The 19019-nt window shown below is 36.0% G+C and overlaps 1 protein-coding gene across 5 annotated transcripts; it reads left to right on the top strand.

Moving 5' to 3' along the window:
* On the top strand, positions 1 to 11910 carry Klrk1 (killer cell lectin like receptor K1). Of its 5 annotated transcripts, none has more exons than XM_076940654.1 (8): positions 1 to 138; positions 2673 to 2780; positions 5664 to 5702; positions 6338 to 6430; positions 6901 to 6936; positions 7700 to 7851; positions 8452 to 8555; positions 10311 to 11910. In XM_076940654.1, exons 2-8 carry the CDS (start codon positions 2675 to 2677, stop codon positions 10426 to 10428), a joined length of 648 nt encoding a protein of 215 aa, XP_076796769.1. In that variant the 5' UTR covers positions 1 to 138; positions 2673 to 2674; the 3' UTR covers positions 10429 to 11910. The 5 variants fall into 5 exon arrangements, with proteins under 5 accessions (XP_076796769.1, XP_076796770.1, XP_034367949.2 ...); XM_034512058.2 differs by lacking the exon at positions 1 to 138 and adding an exon at positions 1172 to 1384; XM_076940653.1 differs by lacking the exon at positions 1 to 138 and adding an exon at positions 1172 to 1384 and having other exon boundaries at positions 2632 to 2780.
* The last annotated feature ends 7109 nt before the right edge of the window (positions 11911 to 19019 follow it).

The raw sequence follows: 19019 nt of genomic DNA, 5'->3' as shown, positions 1-19019 counted from the left end.
ATCACATTAGTCTCTGAGACGAAATTACTCAGACATCTCTACTTTCAGTTCCAATTCTTTTCTGGGGACAAGTCCACATTTTCTAGTTGAGTAGAAGGCTTTGATTCACAAGAAACAGGACCTTTCTTCTCTGCTCAGGTCTGTGAGTGTACATGCTTATACATATATTTCTAAAAACTATTTTTTCAGAATATAGCAGTGATGTGTCAAGTTAGGAAAGTTCTATTTACATGTAAGGTAATTCTTGCTTACATGTTTGAGTAGAAATACTGAAAATAAATAGTGCTTTGCTTGTCTGAGGTTTTAATATACTCTGTATCACTATATCTGGTGTCCAGAATCAGGGCAGTCCTACTGAAAAGTAAGAAATTGTGTTGCTGGGATAAATAAGCCGTACCTCTTAAGACTTATATATATAACACAAGACTTATGTTGGGGATTACAAGGCTGAAGTTTGCATAAGAAATAATTTTATGGAAGGTCGATTTGCTTCAGAGATAACACAACTTCACATTCATGAAGAGTCAAGCTGTATGCATTTCATTCAACTATCAAATCACATATGAATAGTGCCCATTTAAAAGACCTGAGCACTATACATTAAACAGCTATTCTATGGGAACACTGCTAGACAATGGAAATTTTACAATATCTACATCTATAAAATTATATGAATGCTGATGTTACATCATTCAATGTAGCAATGAAACATGATGAAAATGGTAACATTTTATTGATGGTGATGGACAGAAGTTTTACTAAAAGATGATGAGAAAATACACAATAGAAACTTACGTGCCTGGCATGAAATTTTATGTGCTAAATTTCAATGTCAGAAAGCCAAAATTTTTTATTAACTATCTCAATGTAAATAAATTATAAATACTTAATTGATTTTTCTGGTATTTTGAAACAGTGGGTCTTTATTTTACAATAAAAATGTTAATTAATTTTCCTTTGTCTTTGATGAGCGGTTATTTTCATTATTTTCTGTTTAAGGAAAGTTTTTCTATATTATACTTGTCTAATCAAATGTTTCATCTTACCACAGAAATAGCAGAAAAAAATTCCGTTAGAATTTACCCTGTCTATTTTAAGAGTCCTTTTGCACTACAGAAATTAGACCAGCACCAGAAGTGGTGCAGCATATCTTTAATCTCAGCACTCAGGAAGCAGAGGCAGGCTATCTCTGTAAATCTGAGGACAGTCTGGTCTATACAGTAAGTTCTAAGATAGCCAGGGCTGCAGAGAGACACACTGTCTTTAAAAAAAAAAAGTTAATTAATAAATAACAAAAACTAGAACCTGGATCAGTCTCTGAAGTAAATCTCTCATAATTATGACATGATGGCATTGATTCGTGATCGAAAGTCTCATCGCCCAGGTATGTTGTATCCATGTGATTGTACATGTGTGCTGTTCTGTAATGTTAACATACCCAGAATCTATAAAAGGCAATGTAAGGCATGGAAAACCACTTACTGTTATTCTCATTATGTTCATTTCCTGCTATATTGCATTTTAAAATTTAGTTTTTGAGATTGTGGAAAGATTGTTTTTCTTTCCTTCATCATCTGCCTACTCCACTGTGAAATCATTTATAACATAGGATAGATTGAAATGATAAAAGGGCATGAGGATTTGGAATTAGAAGAGTTGGGTTTTAATCAAACTTTCCCAGATTTTCATCTTTAAATTCATTTAAATTCTTTAAATTTCATCTCTGTGCATTTTCATGTTTTTACACTAACAGAAAAATAAATCAGGATGGATTTGCCTTAGTAGAATTCTACACTATGAAACTCATGGAATATAAAATTTAAAAGTGCTTCTTATTCTAAAAGTGTTATGAATTACTCATAGATATTATGCTAAATGTCTCTGGTATTCAAAATTTTCACTAAACATAATAACCTGTACTCTTCAGGTTTTATAATTAAATTATATGAAAACAATGTTTAAGGCTAATATTTAAACCTAAAAGAAAATTGATAATATCTTTTCATTTACACAATGATCAAATTGATGATGGAAATTTTAAGAAAAGAACAAAATGGTTTTTTCCAACTTGCTTTGTTCAAAAACAAGACTGTCATATTTATTCTGAGACTTAGGAATCTATTATTCAGGTCTTTATATGCCCCTGACTCTCAAGGAATTTGGTACACTAGTGTTTACTGATTGTATGCAGTTGACATTATTCATAACAACGTCATCACACTTCATTTCATTGTTTTCATGTCCATAGGATATTGTGTTGATGCCTTTTCTCTTCTATACTGTAGAGATCTGAATACAGATTTTAAGTTACTCCTGCTTATCAATATTACATCTGGGTGTATGGTGTAATTATATGCCCATCTTCCTCTATTTCCTTCCATTATATAAAGCTTGCTTTGATGCTAGACTTTATTTTACACTATAAGCTGGTTTATTTCAAAAGTCCATACTATTTTGTTAACTCTAATTCTCCAAGGACTAAGCATTGTTATGTCTACTAGGAAGTGTAAGCATCTTAGTAAGGTAACAAAAAACAAAGGAAATATGTGCTGCCTTTTCAAAGAATGCTCATGGGAAGTACATCCATAGAAAGACAAGGTCAAAGTCAGAGACTTATTCTTCAAATGGCAGAAAGTCCATGAACCTGAATCAGCTTGAATCGTTTTCTCCAGAGATGAGCAAATGCCATAATTATGACCTCAATCCAGCAAGGTGGGATACTTCTCAAGGGCGACAGAAACAAATATCAACACCAACTGCCAGCCAACCTAGAGAAAATGGTACGTCTTGGTTTACATTTGTCTCCTCAAGATGAACTGAGGTGAATGTAGAAACATTGTTATTGTTATTCACAACCATGCCTCTTTTTACCTCCCCAGGGAGGTAAGCCATATTTGCTCTAAATAATATTAGAACAAATAATCAAGTCACAGGTTATGAGACAATTTTCCATAAGGACAACTGAACCAAGAATTTTGGGGATCTGCCTTTAAGAAAGAATATTTGGTAGACTATAGAAAATAAATTTTAAAAATCATCTAACTATCTTCTTAAGCATAATAGACTCAATAAATTGAGAGAATATTTAAGGACATTTATGAATATAGTGGAGACAATCTGTACTCAAACCATTTCAAGCCAGAGTATTATCAATATTAAAATTTTCAACAATTAATACATAGGAGGAAACCTGAGCCTGGTGTGTTCTCACATGTCTGCCATCCCAGTACTTGGTAAGTGGAGGCAAGAGAATTTAGGTATGAAGGTTAAACTCAGCAGTAAACAGTTTAAGGTCAACTTGGTTACATGAAACACTATCTCAAGAAATAAAATAGAATTATTAACTTTAAAAGAAAGCCAACAAAATCATCCGTAAATTTGGATTACCTCAAAAGACTTAAGATCCTGGGGAGTGAGGAGGTCTGGTGGGATTGGAGTGGAGGTGTTGGGGACATCCTCTTGGAGATGGGGAAGAAGGAATGGGATGGGGAATGGTCAGAGGGCAGACCAGGAGGGAGATGACAACTAAACTGTAAATAAATAAATAAATAAATAAATAAATAAATAAATGTAAATGCAAATAAATAAAATAAAAACTAAGAAATAAATTAGAAAGTTACATTAAAAAGCTAATTTTACACGGCCATAAAAAAGCTAATTTTAGGAATTCAGTCATGTGATATATAATAGCCAAAGGCAAATAAATGCTTATGTAATTGTGTACATGATATTGAAAAGGCATTAAATAAAATTCAATACAAATGTTTATTTTGTGAAACTTTGATTTTCAAATTTTTATAAGCATAAATGCTGCCTTTAGTATATGTGTGAATGTATAGACACATAGAACATGTACAAATTTCTAACTATATTATTAAATGTCAGGAGGATTTTTTTTTTTTTTTTTGTTTTTTTTTTTTGTTTTGTTTTTTTGGGGATTTTTTTTGTTTTGTTTTGTTTTCTTAGTATTTTTTTTTATTGTTTTTTGTTTGTTTTAGTCTTTATTGAATATTTTCTACTACCAGGAGGATTTTTCAATGTAATTATTAAAATGCAATAATATTATTCCCACTGTTAAACACTTTTTTGATGTCGCTAAGTGATTACCCAAGTAAAGGTAAAAAATGTGATGTCTATCACATTGGAGTTTAAAAGCAAAAAGATATAAATCAAAATATTTGAAAATTTGCAAGTAAATACTTAATAAATGTTAAAATTAGTAATATAATCTGAATGTAGACTTGATTCAAAATCAACACATAAATAAAAATAAATTTATTTCATAACTAAAACTATCAACAAACTATAATAGAAGAAAATTTTAGGACCAAAAACTTTAAAAAGGTAAAATAAGCATTTATATTAAAAGTAATGTAGAAATTTCTTAATTACTTACTTTGAACCGCTAATGAACAAAGAATAAAGCATACATAACAGAAATAGAAACTAATCCAAGGATAAATGCAATACTTTACAGATAAAATATTTGCGTGTGTGCACCGTTAATGCGATCCTATCAGGATGTCAATACACCATAGTTTAGAATGTCATATTCTTGAAGAGCTCATTTTAAAGATTTGTTAAAAATAATTATTTTTATTTCATTCTCTATCTCTGCCTGTGTGTGTGTGTGTGTGTGTGTGTGTGTGTGTGTGTGCGCGCGCGCGTATAAGTGCAGGTGCTCATGTGGGCCAGAAGAGAGGGCCAAATCCCAAGTAGCAGGAATCTAAGGTTTCGTGAGCTGGAAATAAAACTCAGGTCCTCTCTGAAAGAGTCATACTCACTCCTAACTGATGAGGCAACTTTCAGGAGCCTTGTTTTAAAGTCTTAAGGAAGAAATAAACTGCTGTAGTACCCATTCTACTCTGAAAGGGAAATATGTGGTAATATTGTAGGTGCCATTGAATATTCAAACATTTTATGAATGTAGGAAAGTTATACCTGTAGGAAATGGGCAGGCTGATTAGCATATGTATGAAAATGTTAGTGCATATGGAGTGAAGCCATAATTTGCTAATGAAAGCACTTCATGTCAGTGACAGGACACAGGATTATTTTATAAGTCATAATATAAAAACTAAGTGTGCATTCAACAAAAGAATATCGTCTGTAAATTTCACTCCTTCCAAATATCACAAACACAAAATTAAATGGACCAATAAAATAAATATAGTGTTATTATAAATTCATTTTATTCATATCTAAAATATGAGCCAAGAAGGGAAGCTTGACAAAATCAACCTGGAAAAAAATAAGCCATCTCATCCCTCTGAAAGTACCGTGAATAAAACAGAAAAAATATGTAGAACATGTGTATGCAAAATATCTGACAAGGTATGGTGTCATAGTCACCAACTGAGAAGTATAGAACAAGCCAGTAACTTAATAAAAACAAAAAAACTCTCATTGAAATAAAAAATATATATTATTTAAAAGTAAATAAAAATGCCTAACTTTATTATGAAAGGAAATAAAATTACTAAAACAAAAATATTGCATACTGAATTTATAGATAAAAACATGTAAATAATATTCAATGTTGAGGAAGATACAATGAACCAGGAGATTTAATTTACTTGTGCTACTATAAAATTAGTGTAACATTTTTGTACTAAAAGTTTCAGTCACTGGAATGCATGACACCTGTGCTCTTTATACACTAGGTATCATAAGAGGAAGGTCCCCTATAGAAGAACTCAAAGGTGAGTATGAAAATTATTACTATTTCCAATGCCAAAACCTAGCGTGTTATTGAAATGTCTACTGGGAAAGTTAAAAATCTGTTAATAGAGTTGGTGCAGCTATCAGTGAAAGTGGATACAAATATTTATGCAATTTAACTTCACTATATGTCAAAATATGGCATAATCCTAAAATGTTGTCCTAACAAAATGATACAGAATATTTTACTAATATCTAAAATGCATGTTCTTAAAACATTTATTATAAAAGTACTCGTACATAATAGCTCTTGATTCTACATAGAAAATAAAATTGAGTAGTGTGATTCATTCAGGGAGCAGAAAATAATGGCATAATCTGTAATCTCACAACTCAAGATCTGAGGCTGGAGGACTGCAAATTTGTGTACAGCCTGTTGCTACAGAGTGAAACTTTGCCTAACAAGGGGGGCGGAGTTTAGAAAATTTGCAAAGGATCATGGATTGGAATGGATACCACACTTTGTACTCTTATACTGAGTCACTTGAGTGCTTATGCTGCTTGGTCTAAGGAAACGCATTTCCTCTACCTTCTCATAAAGATGCCCATTTATGCTAAACAGAAAGCCACCTTAGTTCTTTCTTTTGCTCTGACCTCTCCTGTTTTTCATTGACAGTATCTCCGTTGTTTGTTGTTCGAGTCCTTGCTGTAGCCATGGCAATTCGCTTCACTGTTATCACATTGATGTGGCTTACCGCTTTCTTAACTTGTAAGTGATAAGACAGTTGATCAATCAGGTATAATGTGTTACCTTAATTAGACTTTAGACACACAAAATCAGATTGCTCAGCCAAGTACAGATACTTGCTCCATAAGCCTATAACCTGAATTCCTTCCCCAGAAACCACAGGAAAGTGGAAGGAAGAACAGACTCCACAAAATTGACTCCTGGCTTCCATATTCATTCTCTGGCACATGGGTACCCTCATGTGCATGCCTGCTTGCACATACATGTGGGTACACACACACCCCACACACACATACACACACATCACACACCACATGCACCGCACACCAGAAAGAGAGTTTAAAAAGTGAAAGAAAATACAGAAGCACAGAAACATACAGTAGTAAAAGCAAAAGTGATTTAAATCATAGCTTTGCTGTTCTACAAACATACAAGTCACAATTTTTATAGTAGAAGTTACTAACTTTTAACAATTATAATTATTTTGATAGTCTTATGCAACAAGGAAGTTCCAGTTTCCTCAGTAGGTAAGTGAATCTTTTTAATATTAAACACAAATTGCAAACAGCTGTGTGTATCAGGATTTAATGCATATTCAAAGACATTCAAAAGAGAGGCATGACATAGTTGAATTTTGTGCATAGTTGAATGTAAACTTTATTGTTTTTAAATGTGATATTGGTGGAAGAGGGCCAGTCATGATATTGTGTTCCTTTAATTCCAGCACTTAATATATTAAGGTAGGAGGACAAACTGGCTGTGGAGAGAATTCGAAGCCAGAACGGGTTACATGAGCACCTGTCTGGAAGAGTAAACAAATAAAGAATAGTTTTTGCTTCATCTTATTATATTTTATTTTGTTATATTTAGTTGATATTTCTTAGAAGCCTGTTATTATGTAATGAAAAACAGAAAGGAAGTGAGTCTGAAGGGAAGGGAAGGTGGGGAGAAACTAGGAGGAGTAAGAGGAAGGGAAACTATTAATCAGGATATATTGCATGGGAAAATAATCCATTTTCAATAAAATAATAGAAAGAAAGAAGGAAAAAAAGGAAGGAAAGAAAGAAAGGAAGGGAGGGAGGGAGGGAGGGAGGGAGGAAGGGAGGGAGGGAGGGGAGAAGGAAGGAAGGAAGGAAAAGAAATTTCTAGTTTTGGGACCTTTCTCCCTTAATATATGATGATTCAATTATTCATAATTTTAGAGTTGGAACAGGAAAGGTATTTAACCTGCCTAGATGAGATCTGCTTCCATAGTTAAGTATGCACAGGGTTAATCTAATCTCTTTCTAGAGGGTTACTGTGGCCCATGCCCGAACAACTGGATATGTCACAGAAACAACTGCTACCAATTTTTTGATGAGAACAAAACCTGGAACCAGAGCCAAGCTTCCTGTTTGTCTCAAAACTCCAGCCTTCTGAAGATATACAGTAAAGAAGAGCAGGTTGAGTATTTAATTCCATTTAATTCTAATACTTGAGGAAAGTCACTGGAGTGCAAACCCAGAACACACAACAGGCACCAAGGTGTTCTAATCCTCATTCCAGACAATAGTGATAAAAAAATAAGAGTATAACCTGGGGAGACGGCTCAGTGAGTTAAACTTAAGGACCTGAACATGAACTCCTCAGCTCCCATTAGGCATTGCTACACACACTTGTATCCCCAGCTCTAGGGTCAGAGGCAGGTAGAGCCCAAAAGCTACTTACCAGACAGCTTAGCTGAAAAGGTGAGTTTTTGCTTCAGCAAGGGACCATGTTTCAAGACGAGACATTGAGCAGTGGAGAGAGATATATTATGTCTTGCCCTAGCTTCTGTGTACAGGATGAGCAACTGCACACTCATATGCATATATACCACACAACTGCTGACCACCTCCAGAGAAAAGAAAAATTAAGAGTGCAAAGATATTCAAGTGCCTATGGTTAAATGAGAATTACAGAGGCCCTGCGATAATGTCTCCTTGCTCAGTGGGAAGTTGGTGATGAGTTTCCAATGTTCTAGGCATGGGTTTTATCTGTCTTTCTCTTCTGGTTTCTCACAGGATTTCTTAAAGCTGGTTAAGTCTTATCACTGGATGGGACTAGTCCAGATCCCAGCAAATGGCTCCTGGCAGTGGGAAGATGGCTCCTCTCTCTCACCCAACCTGTGAGTCTCAGCCCAGCAGGTCTCAAGGGAGTTGTTCAGCTGTCCCTATGAGCATTCTCTTGTCAGTTTTTTTTTTTTCAGTCTGACACATCATCATATTCTAATAGGAGTTTTAAAAATCCTTAGATTCTAAATCTAAAGGACAGGGAGAGTAGTGGAGTAGCCAATATGAATATTAACAAGTGACCTAAATTAATTACTACCTGTTAAAATCAAGAAAAAACAATCAAATATTATATCAATTTTATAGATAGGAGGCTGAAGCACCACATATTTTCTTTTGTATATTTGTGACTTGAATGATGGAGATAAAACTGATACGCAATAAGCTGTAGCCTTCCATCCCTAGTAGCCTCTTGTCTGTTTTTATGTTCCAGGTACTTTCAAATATGAAGTAGCATATGGCTAGCTGTGGTCATTCTATTTTACAGTGACACAATAGAAATAAAAAATGCATGAGGACACAGAGAAGTTCAATATTTTTATTTCATCAATACACAGCATTTACATGTATCACATCATAAGGTTGTACCCCCCCAAATATGTACAATTATAGTTTCAATTTAAAAATTAAAAATGATGCTCTAGTGTATTTGGATTGAAACCCACAAAGAGCACTTCCTAGTAGAATTTCCCTGTGGGTACCAGCTGTTTGCTTCTATACCAATAGTACAGAAGTACCTTGTCCTTTTAAACAAAGATAACACCGGACCCTTCTCTTTTTAGGTTTTAAATTTTACACTGAAGTGACATTATCATTTCCTTGTGCCTTCTATTTCTGACTTTTTTCTTAGAAGAAGAAATGTTATTTATTAATCATGGAATTCCAAACATTAAGACAAAAGAAAAAAAACATACTCGCATCCATACACATGTGTGCACACATACACCATACCACACCAATGTGCACATACACACATCACATACACCACACATATATGGATATATATATATATATATATATATATATATATATATATAACATATACATGCATATGCATACACAGTTATTCATGCATATACATGTGCATGTATGTTGAGAATTTTACAGTTACTTTTCTTTCTTTACCATGTAAAACTGTGTACGCAGTCACCCATGGGAGGCTGGCTTCAAACCTTACTCTCTCCATAGATGCTGAATTCCGTGAATAATTATCATTTTATACAAAATGGTATAGAACCTGCTTGTAAACAGACAATTCTGTATAATTTAAGTCATTTTTATATTGAGTATGCCAAGTAGAATCTAAATATTGTATAAACAATTCTCATACTGCATTATTTAGGGAATCAGGACAAGATAAAGTATATGTCTGGTATGGATGTGGTCTTTGTTTTGGTTGTTATTCATAGTCAGTTGTATCTGACAATGGTAACCTATTTACCTGTGGAAGATTGCTCATTTTTACACAAAACATTACAGCAATTGAATTTGAAATTTAATTCTCCGCCCATTTCTAATGTAAATACTTAATGTTAAATAAACATTTTGAGGCTTTTTTTACTCAGGTACACATGTAGAGGTTTTAGAATTCTGAGGTGATTAATTTCTGATATAAGCACATTCAGAATGTTATTTTAACTTTTATCATCTGGATTGGCACTATTTTGCATATGTGTTAGGAGGAATAAACATGGTGCTAAAATTACTTGCAATATGTTTGAAATTTCCACATTCAAATCCTATAAATAAGATTCTATGTTTATAGCTTTCATTAACCAAGTCTGATTCACATGCCTTTCTCTCTGCTCCAGGTTAACACTGGTGGAAATACCAAACGGATCCTGTGCTGTCTATGGCTCAAGCTTTAAGGCCTACACAGAAGATTGTTCAAATCCAAACACGTACATCTGCATGAAAAGGGCTGGGTGAAAATTTCATTGACCATCTCAGCAACAGCCAGGACAAGAGAACTAGTTCATAAGAAACTGGGACTAATAAGAGACTGAACATAGGACGAACATAAAACAGCGGGTCTGTGCACTCCACAGAGTGATTAGTTGGCCATGTTGTGTCCCATAAAACAATGGAAGCCTGTGGGGCCAGGGATCCATGAGACAGGGGGTAGAGGGAGCAGGAGGACCAAGAGTATGTTTGAGACCTATCCAAACCCTAGAAACCTTGTCCTGCCCTACTGGAGGAGGTCATGTTGCCAAGTAGCCTCTCCCCTTATAAGGTCAAGTCCATCAGCACCTGGAATTCCCCCTAGATATCCGCTACTCAATTCCCAAAGGTTTAAATAGCCCTTTCCCTCAATTAAATGAGCTATCTCATTCAAGATGCCTCCAGAAAGTCTAGAGTCTATCCTCATAGTGTGCACCACCGCCTGAGGTCTTTTCACTCCTGGTCATGCTTGCCTCAGTTCCCATCTCGGGATCTGCTGTTCTGATCACTGGCTGTTCAGACCACTCCTAGGATATGAAGAAAAGGGCAAGGAGGAGCCTCGATTTCAAGATGGAACCAACACCTAGAGGAGCTGTGAGAAGACAGTCCTATAGCACACTGGGAGTTTAAACTCCAGCGCTATGGAAAACTGCTGGCTGCGTAGGGCCACAGCAGGAACCACAAGTAGTCAGCCCAGTGCTGGCAGTGTTGTCATCTCAGTGATTCAAGAAAGCGGCCTGCTTGTCTGGGAAGGACAGACAGGACAGACGGGACTGTCTGAGAAAGGTCAAGCAGGACTGCTTTTAGAACTTGACGGTCTTATGGAACTTACTTTGTTAATTTTTGTGCTTTCTTGGGACTCTTCCACTCTTTCATGTTTTCCACTCGAGATGACAGTATCTTTTGAAGGCGAGTCACTGTATTTTGAAAGTATATAGCTTGTTTCACTTTACAAGTCAGAAAGGTGGTGCGTGAAGATGTTTCCAGCTCTCCCATTGTTAAGGTGGAATGGATACAGCTTTCAAATGAGAAGATGGATTCCTGGGGCCATGGGTATATGTTATACACTGAATGTAAAACATAAATTGCAGAATAGTGATAGTGAGAGAGGTAGTTAGTTAGCTAACAGTAGTGTTTCAGTATCCAGGGAACTAGGATGAAGGTTAGTACTCTGATTCGTTGAATAGCTAAAGAAAGTTAGCCCTACACTAAAATTATAGGGAATTTCTGTGTTCCAGACATGTACTCACTCTGAAAATGAAAAAAGAAATGGATAAAAATCTCACTTTCTTCCAAGAGCTCAATATAGACCTCAATAAAATAAAAAATCCACACTAGAATGCAAGGCAGGCTGATAAAACAGATCACAAGGGAGGAAATTCTTGTTGTGATAGCAGTGTAAGTAGCTTTACCAGAACCAAAGGTTTTGAAAAACATTTCAAATAAAGAAAACATGAGGAAAAAGTGTAACTAATTTAGATACATTTCATCGTGTGCTTAGGAAACCACTTGATATTTCTGTAATAACCATCTCCAGGTTAGTGCAGAGACTGTTATACTTGGTCAAGAAATGGAGTTAGTTTCGCAATGTGAACAGATTTCATTGTGCCTAGGGGAAATGCAACTTACCAGTTTGTGGTTATGTTTAAATATTTGAGAGTTCCAGGTAAGTGACTCACAGACAAGAAGGCAGCTGCCATTAGAATAGTTTAAAGCATTGCTCAATTTCCAACACTATGTAAAGAATCTGTTCTGAGATGTTAGGGCTTCTTACAGGCCCAGATCAAAAGAGCAAACACTCACTTGCGAATCATGTTCTCTTTAGTCCCCACCTGCTATTCCATGGGAAGATTGGAAAGGAGCAGTTGCCATTGGTCATAGCTACCCTTTATGTATCACAGACCACGTGCAGGGCCTGCAAAGATCTAGGGATGTAAGAGAACTCTAGAGAGGATTCTAAAGAAGGTAAAAGTCCTAGATCCAGGAGTCCTGCTGGACAGAGGTCAGTACTGATCCTAGAAAGTCACTCAGAGACCAGCAGAGTCAAAGGCAAACGGAAGCTTTACTGAAGTGTGATCAAACCAGCAAGAATAGAAGTCTCACAATTCAACATCTTTCTTCAAAGTGCTTATAGTAGTAGGAAGAATAAACAAGACAAGGGTTGGGGTGAGGGCGTTTTATGGTATCTGTCCTGGTCATCTTGGTCTGTCTGTCTGTATTGATATTACTTTGGACCTTTCTCAGAATCCTCCATGTGGTGCTACGGCCAAAGCAAAGATGTCTGTTGCTTAGCTTCCCTCCTGCCTTCATAAATGCTCACCAATCTTAAGATACAAAGTAATTGTAGGAAATAAAAGTCCAGGCTTGGCAGCATATGCCTTTAATTCCAGCAATCCAGACAAGAACAAGCAAGATTCTATGAGTTTGAGGACAGGCTTGTCGATTCAAAACCAGCCAAGGCTACATAGTCAAACTCTTTTTAAAAAAAAAAAAAAAAAAAAAGCCCAGGAAAGATCAAAACCAAGAAAGAGAAACAAAATGGCAGATGGCATCAGAAAGAAACTATATTTAGCTAGTTAGTGCTTGAGAATGAGAACTCCAGTGTCTTCTTCCCCTGATTTTTTTTCCTGAGTAGACAGTGATTTGTTTCTCTTTTAGAACAAACACAAAACAATGTAGTGACCTGATCTAGGACCAAGGTAAAGACAAGTGGCCAGTGCAAAGCATTCCAACATGATGATTGTTCAACACCACTTTGGGGCCTTGCACCCCAAGCTTCCCTATTTGTTTTAGCCAGGGGAAAAGAAACTCAGCTGCTCTTAGGAAAAAACACAGAATCCCAGGCTGTCCACACTCTGCTCTAATAGCAGTTAAAAATATCTGCTTCTAGAAGTGAAGCAGGAAGCTGCCTTGTGACTTGGACTCAGCTGTGGTACATAGTAAAAGACCACAACTGGCAAACAGGAAATTGATTCACACCCAAGATCTCACTGATACTAGGCAGCTCTCACAGAGATGGGGGAGAGAGCCCACCCACTTACAAGCTTCACCCACTTCACCCACAGACCCTAAAAGGAAATCCTTGAAAATCAGATGAAGATGGGCCAGATATATTTTAAACAGGGAACTGAAAAGCAAGGAATGACACTTTAAATGGCTGAAGCAGAAAGTGTGGCAATCAGCATGACTATAGAAGACATTACCATGGATATGTGGAATGTATAAGAAGCATGAAACAAATATACACAGAAAAGACAAGTCATTGGATGGATGTCTTGCTTCATGAACTCCCTCTTAAATCTCAATACTGCTGTCTTAAGACTAGCATTTAGCAGTTAAAAGTACTCTCTCCTCTTCTAGAGGATAAATGTTCAATTTCCAGTACCTACATGGCACCTCACAATTGTCTATAACTCCAGTTCTAGGCGATCTGACATCCTCACAGAGACATACATTCAGGCAAAACACCAATGCACATAAGTACTAAAACCTAGATGTTTAGAGCACTCCAGTATCAGCTAGTAACATCAAAATAGTAGTATACCAAGGTGAAGCAAGAACTCTGACAGAAATGGGAAGTTCCCAATATTATTAATATGTGAAATGCCAAGGTATCCTATAATTTGCTTATATGTTGAACAAAGCAAATTTGAGGCATTGCAACCTTTTAGATGATGAATAATACTTAAAAACTTACATAAAATCTAAATAGAAAGGCATCATCAATCTCTTCTATTTTATATTTATCTGTAGCTTTTTTCTAATTACATCAATAATTATGAGTATGTAAATTTTCTGTCTTTTTCTAGAATAATCCAGTATTACATATTGCTAGTCAACCGCCTTCTTCCTTTCAATCATTATAATTTACTTCCATGGTATAATACAACTTAATGATAATCTTGGCTTTCAACTCATGCCACAGAACCAATGTTTTGTTATCAAATGGTTAGCTTTATAATCCTACATTTTGTTCTTAGACAATGTCTTTGCAATTTATTTTAGTTTTGCGCAGAACCCAGCTTTTGTTATTAAACACATTTAATTTTTATTTGCAGATCCATAAACAAAGACATTTAAAAATTAAATTGCAGTAAGTTATTTAAAAAAAAAAAAAAACCACAAATACTCAGTGGTGAAACTGTAGAACTACAGGGAATTCTTAGTGTTGTGATGCTATAATAACTTAGTAAAAATCAAACTGAAGGCAAAAAAGAAATATAAATTTAAAAGAAACTGAGTAAGTTCAGACAGCTAATATCAGATAGTATCAGCAGACCTAAGATTAGTATCATTGTACTCTCAGAATGCAATGACACATGGCACTCTGAAATGTATCAGAGACATATCTGCCCAAACTAGAAAAAGGTATACCTGGTATAGAAAATAGGGATACCATCAGAGAAGAGGCAGCTGGAAAAAAAGTTCCTTTAGTCCTGTGTGTGGCCAGACAAAGGTCTTGGGTTTACCTACAAACTCCTAAACATGGAGCACATCCAACCAACCTCAGCAAAGACTCTGAGACATGAGCTAGGATAACACTAAAATTCACATGGTCAATCCACTTGTGTGCTTATCCCATAACCCTCTCTACCCTCAAATATATGAAAGGTTGAATCTGAACTTCCATGGGACAACTATCTACAGAGACTAAGAACATAGGAACAGTTGTAATCTGAATATGGTTATTACCTTATTGGTTTTAATGGCTATATGAATATGTAAAGAAATCAAATGTACCCTTTAAATGTATGCCTACTGGTACATGTAAATTATGCCTCATTAAGTTAAGAAAGAGCTGTTTCATAATTTTATGTTGGTGACTCTTTAGGAAATTAAAGTATTTGAAGTCTATTTCCCACTATTTCATAGTGTCTAACAAAATGTCTAATAAATGTCTAGTAAAAGTAAGTCTTTTCTGTCAAAACCAAAAAAGGTGTTCTATGAGAGATACAACATAAGTGAAAAGACTGAGAACCCTTGCTCGTGGATTGGAACAGCCATCACTGTTAAGGTTTCTTTATTTAACAATACACACTGCCTATGCAGATTTATTATATATGTATGAACTTGAGACTATCGGGGGTGCCTTTTTAGCCTCTTCCTTTGGTTTGTTTGTTTTAATATTTACAAATGTATCCTTGCATCTAATAGATGCTGCTTTGTGTCATGCTTGTACCCTCTCAGTTTGCTTAATCACTGAGGCTACATTTACATATTACCTCTGTCAAGTGGCTCAGCTCCACCAAATATATCACGAGGTTTCTAAAGGGAACAGTTTATTTAAAAAGAAAAAAGTTAATAAAAAATGTTCAAAAAATAAGTGTCTTTCTATTCTTATCTAATTTTTTATCTTTCAGTAGGTCCTTTACATATGTTTCTAATAACTTTTAAAGTTTTATTTCTAAATATTTTGTCTTATTCTTGCTATAAATGAAGATTTTTGTTTATTCAGTCTTCCCAACTGGTTACTATTTATGTAAGCCAATGCTGTTTGGTTTGGGCATATTAATTTCATTCAGGTAATCTACTAATTTACTGAAGTATCTTGTTTACATTAGGTTCATCACTGACTTAGTCTGATTGTTTAGCTGTAATCTCTGCTGTGCAAACACTTTCAGGTTTCTATTTTTTTAATTAATCATTTTATTCCTTTATATTTCAAATGATATCCCCTTTCCGGGTTACCCCTCCACAAACTCCCCATCCTATTCCCCCTCTCCCCATCCCCTTTGCTTCTATGAGGGTGTTCCTCCACCCACTCCCACCTTACTGCTCTAGCGTCCCCCTTTGCTGGGGCATCAAGCCTTCACAGGACCAAGGGCCTCCCTTCCCATTGATGCCAGATAAGGCCATCCTCTGCTACATATACATCTGGAGGCATGAATACCTCCATGTATACTCTATGGTTGGTGGTTTAGTCTCTGGGGGCTCAGGTGGTCCAGTTAGTTGATATTGTTCTTCCTATTAGGTTGCAATCCCCTTCAGTCCTTCCCCTAGCTCTTCCATTGGGGTCCTCAGGCTCAGTCTGATGGTTGTCTGTGAGTATTTGCATCTGTATTGGTCAGGTGCTGGTGGAACCTTTCAGGGAACAGACATACCAGGTCCCTGTCAACAAGCACTTCTTGGAAACAGCAACAGTGTCAGGGTTTGATGTCTGCAGACAGGATGAATACCTAGGTGGAGAGTTCTCTGGATGGCCTTTCCTTTAGCCTCTGTTCCAGTTTTTGTCTCTGTCTTTCCTTTGGAAAGGAACATTTCTGGGTTAACAATTTTGAGATGAGTATGTAGCCTCACTTCTCAACTGGGGGTTGTGCCTATCTACTGAAGATGGTATTTATATGTTCTATCTACACTTGGTTGCATATTTTGGCTAAAGTCATCCATGTTGAGTCCATGGAGCCTCTTGCTTCCCTGGCATCTGGAACTATCTAGTGGCTTTCCCAAATGCCCCGCCCTCCATTGCTACATACTTCTGTTTGATTTCCTAGTCCTCTGTACTTCTCTCCTGTCCCTTCTAATACATGATCCTGACCCCTTTTGCCTCCCCTTTATCCCCCCTCCCAGGTTTCTCCCTCCTTCTACCTCCTGTGATTATTTTGTTCCCATTCTATATAGGATTGAAGCATCCACACTTTGATTTTTTTCTCTTAAGCTACATATGGGTTGTGGGTTGTACCATGAGTGTACTGAGCTTTTGGGCTAATATCCTCCTATTGGTGAGTACATACCATGTATGTTTTTTTCTTTTTTTTTAATGACTGGGTTATATCACTCAGGGTAATATTTTCTAGTTCTACCCATTTGCTTCCGAATTTCTTGAAGTCATTGTTTTTAATAGCTGAGTAATACTCCATTGTGTAAATGTACCATATTTTATGTATCCATTCTTTTGTTGAGGGTCATCTAAGTTGTTTCCAGGTTCTGGCTATTTTAAATAAGGCTGCTATGAAGATAGTGGAGCATTGCTATATGTTGGAGCATCTTTTGGATATATTCCAAGTAGTGGTATAGCTGGGTCCTCAGATTGAAAAGAAGGAAGTCAAGATATCACTGTTTGCAAATGATATGATAGTATACATTAGTGACACCAAAAATTCTAACAAAGAAATCCTACAACTGATAAACAACTTCAACAATGTGGGTGGATATAAAATTAACTCTAACAAATCATTAGCCTTCCTCTATTCAGAAGATATATAAACTGAGAAAGAAATTAGGGAAACAGTAACAAACTCAATAGTATCAAATAATATAAAATATCTTGTTGTGAATCTAACAAGCAAGTAAAAGATCTATATGACAAGAACTTCAAGTCTCTGAAGAAATCAAAGACCTCAGAAGATGATAAGACCTCTCATGCTCATGGGTTGGCAGAATAGTAAAAATGACTATCTTACCAAAAGCAATCTACAGATTCAATGCAATTCCCATCAAAATTCCAACTCAATTTTTCAGAGATAGAAAGAGCAAATCTCAAATTCATCTGGAATAACAAAAAAACCCAAGATAGTGAAAACTATTCTCAACAATAGAAGATGTTCTGGGGGAATCACCATCCCTGACTTCAAGATGTACTACAGAGCAATAGTAATAAAAACTGCATGGTATTGGTACAAAGAAAGGAAGGTAAATAAATAAAATAGAATTGAAGTCCCAGAAATGAACCCACACACCTATGGTCACTTGATATTTGACAAAGGAGCTAAAACCATCCAGTGGAAAAAGGACAGAATTTTCAACAAATGGTGCTGGTTCAACTGGAGGACTGCATGCAGAAGAATGCAAATTGATCCATTCTTATCTCCTTGTACAAAGCTCAAGTCCAAGTAGATAAAGGACCTTCACATAAAACCAGATACATTGAAACTTATAGAAGAGAAGGTGGGGAAGAACCTCAAATACTTGGGCACAGGGGTACAGAGCTAAACAAAGAATTCTCAACTGAGGAAAGTCAAATGGCCAAGAAGCACCTAAAGAAATGTTCAACATCCCTAGTCATCAGGGAAATGCAAAACAAAACAACCCTGAAATTTCACCTCACACCAATCAGAATGGCTAAGATCAAAAACTCAGGTGATAGCAGATACTGGCAAAGATGTGGAGAAAGAGGAACACTCCTCCATTATTGGTGGGATTGCAAGCTGGTACAACCACTCTGGAAATCAGTCTGGTAGTTCCTCAGAAAATTGGACATAGCACTACCTAAGGACCCAGCTACAAAACTCCTGGTCATATACCCAGAAGATGCTCCAACATATAGCAAGGACATATGCTCCACTATGTTCATAGCACCCTTATTTATAATAGCCAGAAGCTGGAAAGAACCAAGATGTCCCTCAACTGAGGAATGGATACAGAAAATGTGGTACATTTTCACAATGGAGTATTACTCAGCTATTAAAAACAATGAATTCAATAAATTCTTATGCAAATGGGTGGCACTAGAAAATATCATCTTGAGTGAGGTAACCTAATCACAAAAGAACACACATGGTATTCACTCACTGATAACTGGATATTAGCCCAAAAGTTCCCAATACCCAAGATAAAACTCACAGACCACATGAAGCTCATGA

The sequence above is a fragment of the Arvicanthis niloticus genome, chromosome 9, assembly GCF_011762505.2.
Source record: "Arvicanthis niloticus isolate mArvNil1 chromosome 9, mArvNil1.pat.X, whole genome shotgun sequence".
In the NCBI taxonomy this organism is placed as follows: domain Eukaryota; kingdom Metazoa; phylum Chordata; class Mammalia; order Rodentia; family Muridae; genus Arvicanthis; species Arvicanthis niloticus.
Note: the sequence above shows the minus strand (reverse complement) of the source record. Positions and strands in the feature narration are given on the sequence as shown.

Excerpts from the sequence above, each read along its gene's own strand:
- Klrk1 (XM_034512058.2), top strand. The coding sequence starts at position 1,345 with ATGATGGCATTGATTCGTGATCGAAAGTCTCATCGCCCAG. Across the intron at positions 1,385-2,672 it reads TCGAAAGTCTCATCGCCCAG|AGATGAGCAAATGCCATAAT; the intron begins GTATGTTGTATC and ends CGTTTTCTCCAG. Across the intron at positions 2,781-5,663 it reads CAGCCAACCTAGAGAAAATG|GTATCATAAGAGGAAGGTCC; the intron begins GTACGTCTTGGT and ends TTTATACACTAG.